Source organism: Trichomonas vaginalis, chromosome IV (genome assembly GCF_026262505.1).
Source record: "Trichomonas vaginalis G3 chromosome IV, whole genome shotgun sequence".
NCBI lineage: Eukaryota > Parabasalia > Trichomonadida > Trichomonadidae > Trichomonas > Trichomonas vaginalis.
In genome coordinates, this window is record NC_067206.1 from 17,004,392 (window position 1) to 17,023,666 (window position 19,275).

General features: G+C 32.9%; 5 protein-coding genes and 2 pseudogenes across 7 annotated transcripts, besides 20 other annotated features; 6 read left to right on the plus strand and 1 right to left on the minus strand.

The window, feature by feature from the left end:
• The first annotated feature begins 329 nt into the window (after positions 1 to 329).
• Positions 330 to 451: a mobile genetic element.
• Positions 452 to 723: 272 nt separating this feature from the next.
• Positions 724 to 756: a mobile genetic element.
• Positions 724 to 756: a terminal%2Cinverted (terminal inverted repeat of LTR63 transposon ID:TVAGG3_0109890).
• A 10-nt stretch (positions 757 to 766) lies between these two features.
• Positions 767 to 2,057: a mobile genetic element.
• A 388-nt stretch (positions 2,058 to 2,445) lies between these two features.
• Positions 2,446 to 2,712, plus strand: TVAGG3_0109910 (uncharacterized protein; the record flags this gene model as incomplete). The annotated part of the gene is made up of 1 exon (XM_051223122.1): positions 2,446 to 2,712. The coding sequence occupies one exon, from the start codon at positions 2,446 to 2,448 to the stop codon at positions 2,710 to 2,712; it is 267 nt and encodes an 88-aa protein (XP_051108108.1).
• A 1,527-nt stretch (positions 2,713 to 4,239) lies between these two features.
• Positions 4,240 to 4,292: a mobile genetic element.
• Positions 4,240 to 4,292: a terminal%2Cinverted (terminal inverted repeat of LTR286 transposon ID:TVAGG3_0109920).
• Positions 4,293 to 4,362: 70 nt separating this feature from the next.
• Positions 4,363 to 5,329: a mobile genetic element.
• A 57-nt stretch (positions 5,330 to 5,386) lies between these two features.
• Positions 5,387 to 5,438: a mobile genetic element.
• Positions 5,387 to 5,438: a terminal%2Cinverted (terminal inverted repeat of LTR286 transposon ID:TVAGG3_0109940).
• A 991-nt stretch (positions 5,439 to 6,429) lies between these two features.
• TVAGG3_0109950 (uncharacterized protein) lies at positions 6,430 to 6,794 on the plus strand (the record flags this gene model as incomplete). The annotated part of the gene is made up of 1 exon (XM_051223123.1): positions 6,430 to 6,794. A coding segment is annotated over one exon (365 nt), but the record flags the coding sequence as incomplete, so codon positions are not given.
• Positions 6,795 to 7,975: 1,181 nt separating this feature from the next.
• Positions 7,976 to 8,566, plus strand: TVAGG3_0109960 (DNA/RNA polymerases family; the record flags this gene model as incomplete). Its single annotated transcript, XM_051223124.1, has 1 exon — positions 7,976 to 8,566. One exon carries the CDS (start codon positions 7,976 to 7,978, stop codon positions 8,564 to 8,566), a length of 591 nt encoding a protein of 196 aa, XP_051108110.1.
• A 479-nt stretch (positions 8,567 to 9,045) lies between these two features.
• Positions 9,046 to 9,168: a mobile genetic element.
• Positions 9,169 to 9,440: 272 nt separating this feature from the next.
• Positions 9,441 to 9,473: a mobile genetic element.
• Positions 9,441 to 9,473: a terminal%2Cinverted (terminal inverted repeat of LTR63 transposon ID:TVAGG3_0109980).
• A 10-nt stretch (positions 9,474 to 9,483) lies between these two features.
• Positions 9,484 to 10,777: a mobile genetic element.
• Positions 10,778 to 11,176: 399 nt separating this feature from the next.
• On the plus strand, positions 11,177 to 11,441 carry TVAGG3_0110000 (annotated as a pseudogene). Its single transcript has one exon. A coding segment is annotated over exon 1 (265 nt).
• Positions 11,442 to 12,967: 1,526 nt separating this feature from the next.
• Positions 12,968 to 13,020: a mobile genetic element.
• Positions 12,968 to 13,020: a terminal%2Cinverted (terminal inverted repeat of LTR286 transposon ID:TVAGG3_0110010).
• Positions 13,021 to 13,090: 70 nt separating this feature from the next.
• Positions 13,091 to 14,057: a mobile genetic element.
• Positions 14,058 to 14,114: 57 nt separating this feature from the next.
• Positions 14,115 to 14,165: a mobile genetic element.
• Positions 14,115 to 14,165: a terminal%2Cinverted (terminal inverted repeat of LTR286 transposon ID:TVAGG3_0110030).
• Positions 14,166 to 15,761: 1,596 nt separating this feature from the next.
• TVAGG3_0110040 lies at positions 15,762 to 16,741 on the plus strand (annotated as a pseudogene). The gene has a single exon. A coding segment is annotated over exon 1 (980 nt).
• A 104-nt stretch (positions 16,742 to 16,845) lies between these two features.
• On the plus strand, positions 16,846 to 17,304 carry TVAGG3_0110050 (DNA/RNA polymerases family; the record flags this gene model as incomplete). Its single annotated transcript, XM_051223125.1, has 1 exon — positions 16,846 to 17,304. The coding sequence occupies one exon, from the start codon at positions 16,846 to 16,848 to the stop codon at positions 17,302 to 17,304; it is 459 nt and encodes a 152-aa protein (XP_051108111.1).
• Positions 17,305 to 17,311: 7 nt separating this feature from the next.
• On the minus strand, positions 17,312 to 17,566 carry TVAGG3_0110060 (uncharacterized protein; the record flags this gene model as incomplete). The annotated part of the gene is made up of 1 exon (XM_001286937.2): positions 17,312 to 17,566. The coding sequence occupies one exon, from the start codon at positions 17,564 to 17,566 to the stop codon at positions 17,312 to 17,314; it is 255 nt and encodes an 84-aa protein (XP_001286938.2).
• A 1,700-nt stretch (positions 17,567 to 19,266) lies between these two features.
• Positions 19,267 to 19,275: part of a mobile genetic element that runs on past the window's edge.
• Positions 19,267 to 19,275: part of a terminal%2Cinverted (terminal inverted repeat of LTR286 transposon ID:TVAGG3_0110070) that runs on past the window's edge.

The following is a 19,275-nucleotide window of genomic DNA, read 5'->3' on the forward strand; positions in this document are numbered from 1 at the left end:
TCGCCCTCGGAGTCTTTGAATCGGACAGGTCGAGTTACACCATTCTTGGTCTCAAACTCATATATAACCTGTTTGTCTGTATTGTTGTAAGACGAGTTACGGAAAGTGAGGTGAACCGAAAAAGTGACACTTATTTGGTCGGATAAATTCCCTATATATTTACTTGTCAAAAAAATCAGACTTTTTTTGCTTTAAAAAATTTATAAGTTAATTATTGAGAACGAAGGTGAAAGGAAATGGATATCTCTTACCTTTCATTCCCTCGAGAAAGTTCAAAAACTTGGGTGCAATCAGTTCTGATTGCACCCAAGTTTTTGAACTTTGTATAAGGAATTGTTGGCTATGATGCACTGATCATGAATCAGTACATCATAGCCAACAATTCCTTCGCAAACAGCGGGAAACTTTGTCCGAATAGTTTAACATTCGGACAAAGTTTCCCAACTTTCAAGCCGAAATTCGCGGATACCATTCACCAACTAGCTCTTGCTATGATGGTTATTAAAAATCAAGATCTATATTAAATTCAAAATCTACTCAAAGTCACTAATGTTCGATTTCGGAGTGTCAAATTACTGTACTACAGTTGCTGCTTCTTCTGCAACTTGCGTATCTCTGTAACGAAGAAAAAAAATATGTAAATGTTTTAAAAAGTAAGTGTTTATTCTTATTAATCTGACTGAGCTTAGTAAGAAGATGTAATCGATATTGTTAATTTGTGTTAAAAATTAGATTTTATTTTCGATTTTAAAATATTACCGAATTAATTTCTTTGATTGGCTCTCCTCTCGCGGAAATGTTGAAGAGAAATCCTCAAATCCTTAATTTCTCCATCAACTTTCCAAAGGGGTTCTTTGGTATCATATTTTTCGCTGATATCATAAAATTTGTTTTGGTGTAAACCAGGTATGTATTTCTGGATTTTTTGGTAACTGTGTATGTGGTGTTGCGTTATAATTTTCGATTAAATTTTGAATTTGATCCCAAGCTACCTCATCAACTTGAATATTCTGCCAAAATCTTTCGATTTTGCCATTCATGTAAGGGCAGTGTGGTATTATCGTGATTGATTCGACGTTTGCATTTTTTAATAAATTTTTGAAAACACCGTAGTTTTCAAGCCCATTGTCACTCCATATGGCAAACGGTTTGCCATATACATCGAAACATTGTTGAATGACACGACTGTTTGTGCCGCTTCTTTAGTTTCGAGATGTGACCAAGCCAAAATTTTTCGTGATTTATCGTCAATAACGGCATATAGATATTCACCTTGGCGATGATTTAAAAAGTGAATATCTACATGCCATATTTCATTAACGTAAAAAGCTTCGTATTTTGTTTGACCTTTTGCCTTTGAATTTTTTGGCGGTTGTGCAAGATTGAGAAGTTTGAAACATTTATTAACAGTTCTTTCGGAAAATTGAATGTTCAATAATTTACGGTCAAAATAATCTGTAGTTTTTTCAAATGTTGAAGTTGTATTTGTGCGTATTGAATATGGGTCATCTTCTGAATTTATATCCGATTCTGTATCAATTGAATTTGGACTTGATGAAAATAATTCTTCGGCTGATGAATCGTCGGAATTTGAAGAGATTTCTGATGATAACTGTTCAGATGAACTTGAAATGTCAGGAGAACTGTAATCAAACTCTGAATTTTGATTCCGTTGAGACAATTGTGGAATTGGAAAATGAATTTGAATATTTTGTTGATTTTGCATTTGCGATTCAAGTATCATTTGACGATCTTTATAATTCGGCCGAAAGCCCGGGAAATTCCTATTTTTGAACTTTATTATGTAAATTTTGGACAGTATTTATTAATTCTTGTGGTGGATCTTTTGGTTTTGGACCTGTACGTAATTTTGGAATTTCAATTTGATTGAAATTAAGAGCGTTTTTAAAAGTTTTATGTGATATTGTGGGAAGAATTCTTCCATCTGTTAAAGGGACATTTTGGAGAACGGTTTCGACGTTAATACCGCTTTGAATTTTGTTGATTAGCTTGATTTAACCATTCTAAATCAATTAAATCGAAGATTCTACCACTCATTTGAAAATTATAAGTTTTGAAAAAAACCGTAAATCATTATTGAATCTAAAATATATTTATGTACAAAAAGTCGTATATATTCTATAATTATTTAAAATAATGAAAAGTTGATTTGTGAATCATTGAAATATTAATGCTATATATATATATCAGATGATATAAGATGATTTTTTTAAATAAAAAATAAATTTAATTTTTTAATTGTTAAAATAAGAATAGTAAGCTTGACAAGTAATTTAAGTTTTGCTTTGTAATTTTGTGTTGGCAAATGCATTGTGTCACTTTTTGTTTGAGTTCACTTTCCGTAATTTGTCTTATGATAGTATTTTCGTCGACTATGGCACGAGACACGAACATTGACCAAACGGACAAAAAGTGTCATTTCGGATGGTCAAGCAGCCAATCGCATTCGAGCACTTCGAAGAAGCCTTACGTTCCAAGGGAGAGGGTGTCTGGTGCAAGGCAGAGGTCATGAGACTCTACGAGCAGTACATCCTCAATGCCTGGGAGGACAAATCGTCCTTGAATTGGCAATTCTACCAACTCCTCTGGGACGACCTCCTACGCAACTGGGAAGATAACGAAAGAGCCCAATTCAAAGGTCGGGAGCTAATTTTCCAAATTACCATTAATAGTGCCTACTTATCCAACTAAACACTTAAATTTACTTGGGGTTTCCCCCTAAAATATTTTTTACTCTTAGAACCACTCGAGGTTCTCCTTACGGTTGTTGAGCTTGTCACCGTCAATGTGTCTGACCTTCGTCTTCTTGCCTGGATTTGGAACCCATTGAATTGCGACAAGCTTGCCCATGGAGTGTTGTGCATGAAAAATAGCGTGACTTCACTTTTGACAAAAAGTGACACTATTTCTGATGGTTTTGTCATTTATTTGTCAGATTTATAAATGGATAATAATGCTGTAAATCAGATATTAATTAAAAATATTTAAGATTTATGTTCGAATTGAAAAGCAAAATGATATTTTTTTAATTGAAAAACGTTAATATCTGATATTTTGAAGTTTTTAATATTTGTTAGTATCTTAAATTATTGAATGCATACATTTTTTATGTTCTCAATTTTAAAAAATTGTGAAGAATTTAGTTTTTTGGAGATGGATGTTTAATATTTGTGAGTGAGAATGCAAGCAGGAGTTTGGTACTTTAAGGCTAGGTTGAGATAGATTTCCCATTATATTATCTGTGAATATTTTGCTTGAAAATTCAAGATATAAAAATATATTATCAAAAAATTTTATATTTTTAAATACAATAGGGTGGAAATATAGTACGATGAGATAGCAATGATATATTTTATAATGGGAGGTAATCTGAAGATAAGTAGCAAATTTTATGCGATTTTGATTGGGAGTTGGAGGGTGTGAGTACTATAGCATGTAATAGTATCTCACACCCTCCAATTCTTCCTATGGCGCCGAAAAATTTTTGGTGAAATGCGACGACATTTCACCAAAAAATTTTCGGCGCCATATAGAGAACTATAGTCTGCGAGGTACTGATTCTATCTATGTACCTCGCAGACCATAGTTCTCAGCCAAAATGTCAAAAATTTCGGAAATTCGAAATAATTTTTTTTGAGAAAAAATTAACCGTTTAACATAATATTTATAATATTGCTTATTCAATTAGACGGATTAAAAATTATATGTTTTCTTTTTATTTTTTCAATTCAATTATTAGCTGACTCGAATTTGTATAAGTTTTTTAAAATAGATATCAAACATTAAATATAAAAAAGAAAACAATTAAGAATATTAAAGTAAATTCTTTATTAAGAAACAATAAAATGAAAATATAAAACTTTGTATGATTTGAGTGGATATTGAGAGTAATTTGTGAGTGTGCTTCAGCTGCATATGTAAGATTGTTCGGATTTAATTAAAAATTGTAAATTTTTTGTCTTTATATCAAACTATTCGACAAAACTTTGTATGATTTGAGTGGATATTGAGAGTAATTTGTGAGTGTGCTTCAGCTGCATATGTAAGATTGTTCGGATTTAATTAAAAATTGTAAATTTTTTGTCTTTATATCAAACTATTCGACAAAACTTTGTATGATTTGAGTGGATATTGAGAGTAATTTGTGAGTGTGCTTCGGCTGCATCCGCTAATTCCTTCTTCATTCTTAACATTCTTTGTTTTATTTAGAACTATATTATCTTATTTCTAAAAATAATACTGAATTTTTTAAAAAATCCAAATGTAATAAATGTAAGTGTTTATTCCTTAACTTCCTTTTTGTGATTTTTTGAATTTTCTTGTTTTTGAAATTATTTGTTAATCTCTAAGATTTTTTTCGAAGCCTGGTTCAGCGCAGAGATCTTTTGTCCATTTGGGGCCTCTTTCCCAGGCCTCAAATGGAGTCAATTTCTCCCCAAAGAGTTTGAATAATGCGGAGTGTTTCCATACCCTATTATACTGGGAAACAACATTGGGGATGAACTCAAAGACGTTCACTCCAGGGTTTGTCTTGAAAAGAGTCTCCCAACTCCTTTCAATTTTTCCATTTTCCTCTGGAGAGTACGGATGAGTTTTGAAATGTTTTATATTGAATTCTTGGCAAACCGCTTCAAAATCTTTTCCAATGAATTCTGTTCCATTATCTGTGAGAATTCCATGTGGAACTAATTTGACTAAATCAATTGCGTGACGAAATACTCTGGCAGTATTTTTCATTTCTTTTGTATCGAAAACATCCCAGCAAATAATGTATCTGCTTCTGTCATCAAGAAATGAAATTAAATATTGAAGGTTACCGTTATCGTCCTTCAGAAATTTCAAATCAGTATGCCACAATTGATTAACATATTGAGCAACGTATTCATGTGGATGTTCGTCGATTTTCTGATGCCTGTGAAATGTAAACAAATGTTGTTGATTGAAAATTTTGAAAGCATCGTTGAATGTAAATCTTTCGACTTTTTCGAAATATGATTCTTTGATCCTTTTGTATCCAATGTCATATTGTGCTTTAATTTCCAAAATTTTGTATACATCTTCCTCAAAAATTTTTTCTTTGGTCTTCCTCTTTCTTTTATTGGATAGCCGAGTAGTACGAAAATTTTTTTCAAACGTTCTTTTCCTATTGAAAGTGTTTTTGCCGTATCTTCGAGAGTTACATTTGGATTATTAATGTATTCTTGATATTTTTCTTCAATTACGTTGAGAACCTGATCGGCGGGAACGGTTGGGAGTTGAAAAGTTTTAAGATCTTCTGGGTTTTCGAGACGAACCAAGATGTCTTCCATTTTTTAATTTGTAAATTTTTCAATTTTTCAAAAGATAATTTAAAAATACTAGTTATTTGATAAAATTTGTTTATTTTAAATAAAACAATTTTTTTGAAAAAATTATATTAATGATTTGAAGGCAAAAGCCAAAAACTTAATAGATAAAATGCTCTTTCTATATAGATCAACTTCTATTATTAAATTTATAAAAATGGAGAGATTTTGCAAATTATTTTCTAATATATTATATTTATAATCATTTTATTTATCCCATTAATAATTGTGAACCCAGAACATCTTCCCTTCAAAGTGCCAAGCATCAACACACATTCTCACTCACAAATTTTTAAAACTCATTGCCAAAAATTTAAAAAACTCACAATTTTTTTTAAATTGATAACCCTCAAACCGTTTCCAATCAATAATTTGAGAGTCTATATGATAATGTAAAAGTTAAAACATTCAAGTATTTAAGTATTTCTTTAAAATATTAAGTTTTTTATTTTTCCAATAAAATTCTAATATCAAATATTTTTATTTAACGATTAATTTTATTTATATTTTTATAGTTTTTTTAAGAAAAAATATTGTTAGGGTTTATGGATTTTCAATTAATATACAAGATAATTCATGAATGTATATATTTCCAAGTTTTTAAGGATGCAACACTTTACATTTGTAAACTGTCAAAAATGAAGTCACGCTTTTTCATGCATTACAGCTTTGGAGACAACAGATGGAAAAGTTTACTTCACTGACCAACAGTTCATTATAGAACATCTCATTGACTTAGAGTCGAAATATTCTAAACTTTACAACAAACACAAAAAGTTGAAAGGAAAACAAAAACAAATGGCATATGATATTTATGAAGATGTTGACGACACAACTGTTCCTGCAAGTGAAGTAAAGTCAGAGAACCGAAAAGTGACGAAAACCGATAGAAGAAGAGAAACCAAAAACTGAAGATAAACCAAAACCAAAGTTTAGTTTCCAAACTAAACCAAGTCAACCTTCATTAGCTGGTATGGGTTGGCGTCAAAGACTTATGGCAGCAGGCGGTTATGTAAAGTAAAGAAAAAATATTTTTTATTTTTATAAAAATGCCCCATATAGAATGGATAGAAAGTCTGCTAGAATAAAAGCAGAGTTACAAAGATATGGTTGGAGAGTTTCGAAGAATTTTAAATATAGGAAGGGAAGACCCATAAAAGTCTATGACAAATTGTCTGGTCTTCGCTACGAAATGGATTTGGAAACAGCACGTGCCAATTATCCAAACAGACTAGAGAGGTTAGAAGAAGAACGTCTTATGGACATGCCTTTCGATGTTAGTGAACCTCAAGTTGAAGGACACGACGGCTTTGCCAGATTCTACTGGAAACATGACGAACAATTGCATCCTTTGAGAAGGAAAAAAGGAAAAGGTGAAGACGCACATGCTCCCATGGAAAGAACAAGATATGCATATGAAAAGTATCGTGAAGTTAGAAGTCAAATTACATCTGGTCGAACCTTTACAGTAAACTTTGACGAAGGAAAGAACAAAGAAGGCTTCATGGGAGTACTTGCTGCAATTCAAGACGGAAATAAGAAAGGACACAATCTCAGATTGACCATAACAGATTTGGATGGTCACATTTACTATGCACATGGCAATGAACAAACAGCCGCAAAACTTCTTGACGCTTTCAAGACTACAAAGAGAGAACAAATGGTTGACTCCGACTCAGACATTTTGAATGCAATTGAAGGAATTGCAAGTGTCAATTCGAATGGTACCAACCTAACCCTCAAGCAGTCAGACAACATGCTGGATACTTCCCCTTCATAAATAAGTCTGACATTGACTTGACAAGGTATGGAATTTACAATTCAATTGAAACAATTGTCAATGAACCTTGCATTCTTACATGTCTCAGGAACTCTGGTCTTGTTACAGATGAGAAGATGAAGTATCTTGAGTCATGTGTGAAGACAAGGTACATTCTCAGAGGTCAATTGGCAAAAATTGCACCGTTGGCAAATGTCAATATCCGAGTCAACATACCTACAGCTAAAGGTTCTTCACATGACGACTATGTTGTTGACAAAGACTTACCATGGTTGAAGATTGTAATTGTCCACAACCACTTCATGTTGAACGAAAGTCTTACAAACCCATTCTTTGGTAAAAGTAAGTGCAACATTGTCAGAGCTGTCAACATTCTTTTCAAGAAAGGTTTGTTGGAACCAATTCCAGATGACAAGCTGACAGAAACTTTTGTACCAAAAGACGAAACAAACTTTTCATTGTTAGCAAGACCAAAAGTTGTTCCAGACAAAGTTCTAGTACAAAAGAAGTACACGGTTCCACAAGGGTTGGTATGTTCGGATACCAACCTGAACCAGAAGAACTTCCAATGAGGTTGCAAGAACTTCAAGATGCTATAAACAAACTTCCATTGAGACATCCAATTGACGTCAAATTATATTGGAGAGCATCTGAGTTAGGTCAGAAGGTTTTATATGAAACAGGTTGCTTCGACGATGTTTATGAGATAACAGGAGAAGTTTCTCAGAAGATAAGAGACTCACTTGAATTTCCACAAACTGGACCAATTGGTTGCAACAAGTTCGACTCAGATGAAAAGATATACTATGTCGACCTTAACGCTGCATACATGAGGTTTGTCCAATATATTCCGACTGGAATTCCAAACGAAGATGGTGAGTTCCCGGGAAGGAACTATACAGTTGGAAAAGTCATACAACAACTGTATGATATTAGGAAAGCTTCAAACCCCAAACTTGCAATGACACTCAAATTGCTTATGAATTCGACATGGGGATATTCCATTAAGAAACCTCAAGAGATGAAGAGTAAACATTATGAGAAGGTCGACAACTTTGTTGAAGGGTTTTCTCCTTTTGTTTTGAAGTACGAATTCACTCAAGGTCAAAGTGGCTTAGTAACCACATTAAAACCTATTGTCGAACATTGGTCTTACCCTCAGTTCGCAAAGGCAGTCCTTGACAACTACAATGAGTTCTTCTCCGAAGTCAAATCCAAAGTCAAGGTTTACTATGAGAACATTGACGCACTCATGACGAACGAAGAAGGCTATAACAAACTCATTGAAATGGGAATGGTCGGTGAAAAGATGGGTCAATTCAAATTGGACAAAATTTTCACCGAAGTTCATGTCCTCTCCAAGCGTAAGTACTGGGGTGTTAAAGAAGATGGTGAAATAGTTAAACATTGCATGAAATAAAAAATTTTTATTCGAATTTGAATTTAAATGTGGGAATTCTTGGGAACGGGAAAGGCTTATTTACTTGAGGAACAGGTAAAGGTGGTGGAGGTGGTGGCAACCAGTCCATTTTATATTCCTTCCTAGCTAATTTCCGTTTAATTTCATGGTCGCCCTCGGAGTCTTTGAATCGGACAGGTCGAGTTACACCATTCTTGGTCTCAAACTCATATATAACCTGTTTGTCTGTATTGTTGTAAGACGAGTTACGGAAAGTGAGGTGAACCGAAAAAGTGACACTTATTTGGTCGGATAAATTCCCTATATATTTACTTGTCAAAAAAAATCAGACTTTTTTTGCTTTAAAAAATTTATAAGTTAATTATTGAGAACGAAGGTGAAAGGAAATGGATATCTCTTACCTTTCATTCCCTCGAGAAAGTTCAAAAACTTGGGTGCAATCAGTTCTGATTGCACCCAAGTTTTTGAACTTTGTATAAGGAATTGTTGGCTATGATGCACTGATCATGAATCAGTACATCATAGCCAACAATTCCTTCGCAAACAGCGGGAAACTTTGTCCGAATAGTTTTAACATTCGGACAAAGTTTCCCAACTTTCAAGCCGAAATTCGCGGATACCATTCACCAACTAGCTCTTGCTATGATGGTTATTAAAAATCAAGATCTATATTAAATTCAAAATCTACTCAAAGTCACTAATGTTCGATTTCGGAGTGTCAAATTACTGTACTACAGTTGCTGCTTCTTCTGCAACTTGCGTATCTCTGTAACGAAGAAAAAAAATATGTAAATGTTTTAAAAAGTAAGTGTTTATTCTTATTAATCTGACTGAGCTTAGTAAGAAGATGTAATCGATATTGTTAATTTGTGTTAAAAATTAGATTTTATTTTCGATTTTAAAATATTACCGAATTAATTTCTTTGATTGGCTCTCCTCTCGCGGAAATGTTGAAGAGAAATCCTCAAATCCTTAATTTCTCCATCAACTTTCCAAAGGGGTTCTTTGGGGTATCATATTTTTCGCTGATATCATAAAATTTGTTTGGTGTAAACCAGGTATGTATTTCTGGATTTTTTGGTAACTGTGTATGTGGTGTTGCGTTATAATTTTCGATTAAATTTTGAATTTGATCCAAGCTACCTCATCAACTTGAATATTCTGCCAAAATCTTTCGATTTTGCCATTCATGTAAGGGCAGTGTGGTATTATCGTGATTGATTCGACGTTTGCATTTTTTAATAAATTTTTGAAAACACCGTAGTTTTCAAGCCCATTGTCACTCCATATGGCAAACGGTTTGCCATATACATCGAAACATTGTTGAATGACACGACTTGTTTGTGCCGCTTCTTTAGTTTCGAGATGTGACCAAGCCAAAATTTTTCGTGATTTATCGTCAATAACGGCATATAGATATTCACCTTGGCGATGATTTAAAAAGTGAATATCTACATGCCATATTTCATTAACGTAAAAAGCTTCGTATTTTGTTTGACCTTTTGCCTTTGAATTTTTTGGCGGTTGTGCAAGATTGAGAAGTTTGAAACATTTATTAACAGTTCTTTCGGAAAATTGAATGTTCAATAATTTACGGTCAAAATAATCTGTAGTTTTTTCAAATGTTGAAGTTGTATTTGTGCGTATTGAATATGGGTCATCTTCTGAATTTATATCCGATTCTGTATCAATTGAATTTGGACTTGATGAAAATAATTCTTCGGCTGATGAATCGTCGGAATTTGAAGAGATTTCTGATGATAACTGTTCAGATGAACTTGAAATGTCAGGAGAACTGTAATCAAACTCTGAATTTTGATTCCGTTGAGACAATTGTGGAATTGGAAAATGAATTTGAATATTTTGTTGATTTTGCATTTGCGATTCAAGTATCATTTGACGATCTGTTATAATTCGGCCGAAAGCCCGGGAAATTCCTATTTTTTGAACTTTATTATGTAAATTTTGGACAGTATTTATTAATTCTTGTGGTGGATCTTTTGGTTTTGGACCTGTACGTAATTTTGGAATTTCAATTTGATTGAAATTAAGAGCGTTTTTAAAAGTTTTATGTGATATTGTGGGAAGAATTCTTCCATCTGTTTAAAGGGACATTTTGGAGAACGGTTTCGACGTTAATACCGCTTTGAATTTGTTGATTAGCTTGATTTAACCATTCTAAATCAATTAAATCGAAGATTCTACCACTCATTTGAAAATTATAAGTTTTGAAAAAAACAGTAAATCATTATTGAATCTAAAAATATTTATGTACAAAAAGTCGGTATATATTCTATAATTATTTAAAATAATGAAAAAGTTGATTTGTGAATCATTGAAATATTAATGCTGTTATATATATATATATCAGATGATATAAGATGATTTTTTTAAATAAAAAATAAAATTTAATTTTTTAATTGTTAAAATAAGAATAGTAAGCTTGACAAGTAATTTAAGTTTTTGCTTTGTAAAGTTATTTGGTTGGCAAATGCATTGTGTCACTTTTTGTTTGAGTTCACTTTCCGTAATTTGTCTTATGATAGTATTTTCGTCGACTATGGCACGAGACACGAACATTGACCAAACGGACAAAAAGTGTCATTTCGGATGGTCAAGCAGCCAATCGCATTCGAGCACTTCGAAGAAGCCTTACGTTCCAAGGGAGAGGGTGTCTGGTGCAAGGCAGAGGTCATGAGACTCTACGAGCAGTACATCCTCAATGCCTGGGGGACAAATCGTCCTTGAATTGGCAATTCTACAACTCCTCTGGGACGACCTCCTACGCAACTGGGAAGATAACGAAAGAGCCCAATTCAAAGGTCGGGAGCTAATTTTCCAAATTACCATTAATAGTGCCTACTTATCCAACTAAACACTTAAATTTACTTGGGGTTTCCCCCTAAAATATTTTTTACTCTTAGAACCACTCGAGGTTCTCCTTACGGTTGTTGAGCTTGTCACCGTCAATGTGTCTGACCTTCGTCTTCTTGCCTGGATTTGGAACCCATTGAATTGCGACAAGCTTGCCCATGGAGTGTTGTGCATGAAAAATAGCGTGACTTCACTTTTGACAAAAAGTGACACTATTTCTGATGGTTTTGTCATTTATTTGTCAGATTTATAAATGGATAATAATGCTGTAAATCAGATATTAATTAAAAATATTTAAGATTTATGTTCGAATTGAAAAGCAAAATGATATTTTTTTAATTGAAAAACGTTAATATCTGATATTTTGAAGTTTTTAATATTTGTTAGTATCTTAAATTATTGAATGCATACATTTTTTATGTTCTCAATTTTAAAAAATTGTGAAGAATTTAGTTTTTTGGAGATGGATGTTTAATATTTGTGAGTGAGAATGCAAGCAGGAGTTTGGTACTTTAAGGCTAGGTTGAGATAGATTTCCCATTATATTATCTGTGAATATTTTGCTTGAAAATTCAAGATATAAAAATATATTATCAAAAAATTTTATATTTTTAAATACAATAGGGTGGAAATATAGTACGATGAGATAGCAATGATATATTTTATAATGGGAGGTAATCTGAAGATAAGTAGCAAATTTTATGCGATTTGATTGGGAGTTGGAGGGTGTGAGTACTATAGCATGTAATAGTATCTCACACCCTCCAATTCTTCCTATGGCGCCGAAAAATTTTTGGTGAAATGCGACGACATTTCACCAAAAAATTTTCGGCGCCATATAGAGAACTATAGTCTGCGAGGTACTGATTCTATCTATGTACCTCGCAGACCATAGTTCTCAGCCAAAATGTCAAAAATTTCGGAAATTCGAAATAATTTTTTTTGAGAAAAAATTAACCGTTTAACATAATATTTATAATATTGCTTATTCAATTAGACGGATTAAAAATTATATGTTTTTCTTTTTATTTTTTCAATTCAATTATTAGCTGACTCGAATTTGTATAAGTTTTTTAAAATAGATATCAAAATTAAATATAAAAAAGAAAACAATTAAGAATATTAAAGTAAATTCTTTATTAAGAAACAATAAAATGAAAATATAAAACTTTGTATGATTTGAGTGGATATTGAGAGTAATTTGTGAGTGTGCTTCAGCTGCATATGTAAGATTGTTCGGATTTAATTAAAAATTGTAAATTTTTTGTCTTTATATCAAACTATTCGACAAAACTTTGTATGATTTGAGTGGATATTGAGAGTAATTTGTGAGTGTGCTTCAGCTGCATATGTAAGATTGTTCGGATTTAATTAAAAATTGTAAATTTTTTGTCTTTATATCAAACTATTCGACAAAACTTTGTATGATTTGAGTGGATATTGAGAGTAATTTGTGAGTGTGCTTCGGCTGCATCCGCTAATTCCTTCTTCATTCTTAACATTCTTTGTTTTATTTAGAACTATATTATCTTATTTCTAAAAATAATACTGAATTTTTTAAAAAATCCAAATGTAATAAATGTAAGTGTTTATTCCTTAACTTCCTTTTTGTGATTTTTTGAATTTTCTTGTTTTTGAAATTATTTGTTAATCTCTAAGATTTTTTTCGAAGCCTGGTTCAGCGCAGAGATCTTTTGTCCATTTGGGGCCTCTTTCCCAGGCCTCAAATGGAGTCAATTTCTCCCCAAAGAGTTTGAATAATGCGGAGTGTTTCCATACCCTATTATACTGGGAAACAACATTGGGGATGAACTCAAAGACGTTCACTCCAGGGTTTGTCTTGAAAAGAGTCTCCCAACTCCTTTCAATTTTTCCATTTTCCTCTGGAGAGTACGGATGAGTTTTGAAATGTTTTATATTGAATTCTTGGCAAACCGCTTCAAAATCTTTTCCAATGAATTCTGTTCCATTATCTGTGAGAATTCCATGTGGAACTAATTTGACTAAATCAATTGCGTGACGAAATACTCTGGCAGTATTTTTCATTTCTTTTGTATCGAAAACATCCCAGCAAATAATGTATCTGCTTCTGTCATCAAGAAATGAAATTAAATATTGAAGGTTACCGTTATCGTCCTTCAGAAATTTCAAATCAGTATGCCACAATTGATTAACATATTGAGCAACGTATTCATGTGGATGTTCGTCGATTTTCTGATGCCTGTGAAATGTAAACAAATGTTGTTGATTGAAAATTTTGAAAGCATCGTTGAATGTAAATCTTTCGACTTTTTCGAAATATGATTCTTTGATCCTTTTGTATCCAATGTCATATTGTGCTTTAATTTCCAAAATTTTGTATACATCTTCCTCAAAAATTTTTTTCTTTGGTCTTCCTCTTTCTTTTATTGGATAGCCGAGTAGTACGAAAATTTTTTTCAAACGTTCTTTTCCTATTGAAAGTGTTTTTGCCGTATCTTCGAGAGTTACATTTGGATTATTAATGTATTCTTGATATTTTTCTTCAATTACGTTGAGAACCTGATCGGCGGGAACGGTTGGGAGTTGAAAGTTTTAAGATCTTCTGGGTTTTCGAGACGAACCAAGATGTCTTCCATTTTTTAATTTGTAAATTTTTCAATTTTTCAAAAGATAATTTAAAAATACTAGTTATTTGATAAATTTGTTTATTTTAAATAAAACAATTTTTTTGAAAAAATTATATTAATGATTTGAAGGCAAAAGCCAAAAAACTTAATAGATAAAATGCTCTTTCTATATAGATCAACTTCTATTATTAAATTTATAAAAATGGAGAGATTTTGCAAATTATTTTCTAATATATTATATTTATAATCATTTTATTTATCCCATTAATAATTGTGAACCCAGAACATCTTCCCTTCAAAGTGCCAAGCATCAACACACATTCTCACTCACAAATTTTTAAAACTCATTGCCAAAAATTTAAAAAACTCACAATTTTTTTAAATTGATAACCCTCAAAACGTTTCCAATCAATAATTTGAGAGTCTATATGATAATGTAAAAGTTAAAACATTCAAGTATTTAAGTATTTCTTTAAAATATTAAGTTTTTTATTTTTCCAATAAAATTCTAATATCAAATATTTTTATTTAACGATTAATTTTATTTTATTTTTTATAGTTTTTTTAAGAAAAAATATTGTTAGGGTTTTATGGATTTTCAATTAATATACAAGATAATTCATGAATGTATATATTTCCAAGTTTTTAAGGATGCAACACTTTACATTTGTAAACTGTCAAAAATGAAGTCACGCTATTTTTCATGCATTACAGCTTTGGAGACAACAGATGGAAAAGTTTACTTCACTGACCAACAGTTCATTATAGAACATCTCATTGACTTAGAGTCGAAATATTCTAAACTTTACAACAAACACAAAAAGTTGAAAGGAAAACAAAAAACAAATGGCATATGATATTTATGAAGATGTTGACGACACAACTGTTCCTGCAAGTGAAGTAAAGTCAGAGGAACCGAAAAGTGACGAAAAAACCGATAGAAGAAGAGAAACCAAAAACTGAAGATAAACCAAAACCAAAGTTTAGTTTCCAAACTAAACCAAGTCAACCTTCATTAGCTGGTATGGGTTGGCGTCAAAGACTTATGGCAGCAGGCGGTTATGTAAAGTAAAGAAAAAATATTTTTTTATTTTATAAAAATGCCCCATATAGAATGGATAGAAAGTCTGCTAGAATAAAAGCAGAGTTACAAAGATATGGTTGGAGAGTTTCGAAGAATTTTAAATATAGGAAGGGAAGACCCATAAAAGTCTATGACAAATTGTCTGGTCTTCGCTACGAAATGGATTTGGAAACAGCACGTGCCAATTATCCAAACAGACTAGAGAGGTTAGAAGAAGAACGTCTTATGGACATGCCTTTCGATGTTAGTGAACCTCAAGTTGAAGGACACGACGGCTTTGCCAGATTCTACTGGAAACATGACGAACAATTGCATCCTTTGAGAAGGAAAAAAGGAAAAGGTGAAGACGCACATGCTCCCATGGAAAGAACAAGATATGCATATGAAAAGTATCGTGAAGTTAGAAGTCAAATTACATCTGGTCGAACCTTTACAGTAAACTTTGACGAAGGAAAGAACAAAGAAGGCTTCATGGGAGTACTTGCTGCAATTCAAGACGGAAATAAGAAAGGACACAATCTCAGATTGACCATAAACAGATTTGGATGGTCACATTTACTATGCACATGGCAATGAACAAACAGCCGCAAAACTTCTTGACGCTTTCAAGACTACAAAGAGAGAACAAATGGTTGACTCCGACTCAGACATTTTGAATGCAATTGAAAGGAATTGCAAGTGTCAAGTTCGAATGGTACCAACCTAACCCTCAAGCAGTCAGACAACATGCTGGATACTTCCCCTTCATAAATAAGTCTGACATTGACTTGACAAGGTATGGAATTTACAATTCAATTGAAACAATTGTCAATGAACCTTGCATTCTTACATGTCTCAGGAACTCTGGTCTTGTTACAGATGAGAAGATGAAGTATCTTGAGTCATGTGTGAAGACAAGGTACATTCTCAGAGGTCAATTGGCAAAAATTGCACCGTTGGCAAATGTCAATATCCGAGTCAACATACCTACAGCTAAAGGTTCTTCACATGACGACTATGTTGTTGACAAAGACTTACCATGGTTGAAGATTGTAATTGTCCACAACCACTTCATGTTGAACGAAAGTCTTACAAACCCATTCTTTGGTAAAAGTAAGTGCAACATTGTCAGAGCTGTCAACATTCTTTTCAAGAAAGGTTTGTTGGAACCAATTCCAGATGACAAGCTGACAGAAACTTTTGTACCAAAAGACGAAACAAACTTTTCATTGTTAGCAAGACCAAAAGTTGTTCCAGACAAAGTTCTAGTACAAAAGAAGTACACGGTTCCACAAGGGGTTGGTATGTTCGGATACCAACCTGAACCAGAAGAACTTCCAATGAGGTTGCAAGAACTTCAAGATGCTATAAACAAACTTCCATTGAGACATCCAATTGACGTCAAATTATATTGGAGAGCATCTGAGTTAGGTCAGAAGGTTTTATATGAAACAGGTTGCTTCGACGATGTTTATGAGATAACAGGAGAAGTTTCTCAGAAGATAAGAGACTCACTTGAATTTCCACAAACTGGACCAATTGGTTGCAACAAGTTCGACTCAGATGAAAAGATATACTATGTCGACCTTAACGCTGCATACATGAGGTTTGTCCAATATATTCCGACTGGAATTCCAAACGAAGATGGTGAGTTCCCGGGAAGGAACTATACAGTTGGAAAAGTCATACAACAACTGTATGATATTAGGAAAGCTTCAAACCCCAAACTTGCAATGACACTCAAATTGCTTATGAATTCGACATGGGGATATTCCATTAAGAAACCTCAAGAGATGAAGAGTAAACATTATGAGAAGGTCGACAACTTTGTTGAAAGGTTTTCTCCTTTTGTTTTGAAGTACGAATTCACTCAAGGTCAAAGTGGCTTAGTAACCACATTAAAACCTATTGTCGAACATTGGTCTTACCCTCAGTTCGCAAAGGCAGTCCTTGACGAGTACAACAAATTCTTCTCCGAAGTCAAATCCAAAGTCAAGGTTTACTATGAGAACATTGACGCACTCATGACGAACGAAGAAGGCTATAACAAACTCATTGAAATGGGAATGGTCGGTGAAAAGATGGGTCAATTCAAATTGGACAAAATTTTCACCGAAGTTCATGTCCTCTCCAAGCGTAAGTACTGGGGTGTTAAAGAAGATGGTGAAATAGTTAAACATTGCATGAAATAAAAAATTTTTATTCGAATTTGAATTTAAATGTGGGAATTCTTGGGAACGGGAAAGGCTTATTTACTTGAGGAACAGGTAAAGGTGGTGGAGGTGGTGGCAACCAGTCCATTTTATATTCCTTCCTAGCTAATTTCCGTTTAATTTCATGGTCGCCCTCGGAGTCTTTGAATCGGACAGGTCGAGTTACACCATTCTTGGTCTCAAACTCATATATAACCTGTTTGTCTGTATTTTCGTCGACTATGGCACGAGACACGAACATTGACCAAACGGACAAAAAGTGTCATTTCGGATGGTCAAGCAGCCAATCGCATTCGAGCACTTCGAAGAAGCCTTACGTTCCAAGGGAGAGGGTGTCTGGTGCAAGGCAGAGGTCATGAGACTCTACGAGCAGTACATCCTCAATGCCTGGGAGGACAAATCGTCCTTGAATTGGCAATTCTACCAACTCCTCTGGGACGACCTCCTACGCAACTGGGAAGATAACGAAAGAGCCCAATTCAAAGGTCGGGAGCTAATTTTCCAAATTACCATTAATAGTGCCTACTTATCCAACTAAACACTTAAATTTACTTGGGGTTTCCCCCTAAAATATTTTTTTACTCTTAGAACCACTCGAGGTTCTCCTTACGGTTGTTGAGCTTGTCACCGTCAATGTGTCTGACCTTCGTCTTCTTGCCTGGATTTGGAACCCATTGAATTGCGACAAGCTTGCCCATGGAGTGTTGTGCATGAAAAATAGCGTGACTTCACTTTTGACAAAAAGTGACACTATTTCTGATGGTTTTGTCATTTATTTGTCAGATTTATAAATGGATAATAATGCTGTAAATCAGATATTAATTAAAAATATTTAAGATTTATGTTCGAATTGAAAAGCAAAATGATATTTTTTTAATTGAAAAACGTTAATATCTGATATTTTGAAGTTTTTAATATTTGTTAGTATCTTAAATTATTGAATGCATACATTTTTTATGTTCTCAATTTTAAAAAATTGTGAAGAATTTAGTTTTTTGGAGATGGATGTTTAATATTTGTGAGTGAGAATGCAAGCAGGAGTTTGGTACTTTAAGGCTAGGTTGAGATAGATTTCCCATTATATTATCTGTGAATATTTTGCTTGAAAATTCAAGATATAAAAATATATTATCAAAAAATTTTATATTTTTAAATACAATAGGGTGGAAATATAGTACGATGAGATAGCAATGATATATTTTATAATGGGAGGTAATCTGAAGATAAGTAGCAAATTTTATGCGATTTTGATTGGGAGTTGGAGGGTGTGAGTACTATAGCATGTAATAGTATCTCACACCCTCCAATTCTTCCTATGGCGCCGAAAAATTTTTGGTGAAATGCGACGACATTTCACCAAAAAATTTTCGGCGCCATATAGAGAACTATAGTCTGCGAGGTACTGATTCTATCTATGTACCTCGCAGACCATAGTTCTCAGCCAAAATGTCAAAAATTTCGGAAATTCGAAATAATTTTTTTTGAGAAAAAATTAACCGTTTAACATAATATTTATAATATTGCTTATTCAATTAGACGGATTAAAAATTATATGTTTTCTTTTTATTTTTTCAATTCAATTATTAGCTGACTCGAATTTGTATAAGTTTTTTAAAATAGATATCAAAAATTAAATATAAAAAAGAAAACAATTAAGAATATTAAAGTAAATTCTTTATTAAGAAACAATAAAATGAAAATATAAAACTTTGTATGATTTGAGTGGATATTGAGAGTAATTTGTGAGTGTGCTTCAGCTGCATATGTAAGATTGTTCGGATTTAATTAAAAATTGTAAATTTTTTGTCTTTATATCAAACTATTCGACAAAACTTTGTATGATTTGAGTGGATATTGAGAGTAATTTGTGAGTGTGCTTCGGCTGCATCCGCTAATTCCTTCTTCATTCTTAACATTCTTTGTTTTATTTAGAACTATATTATCTTATTT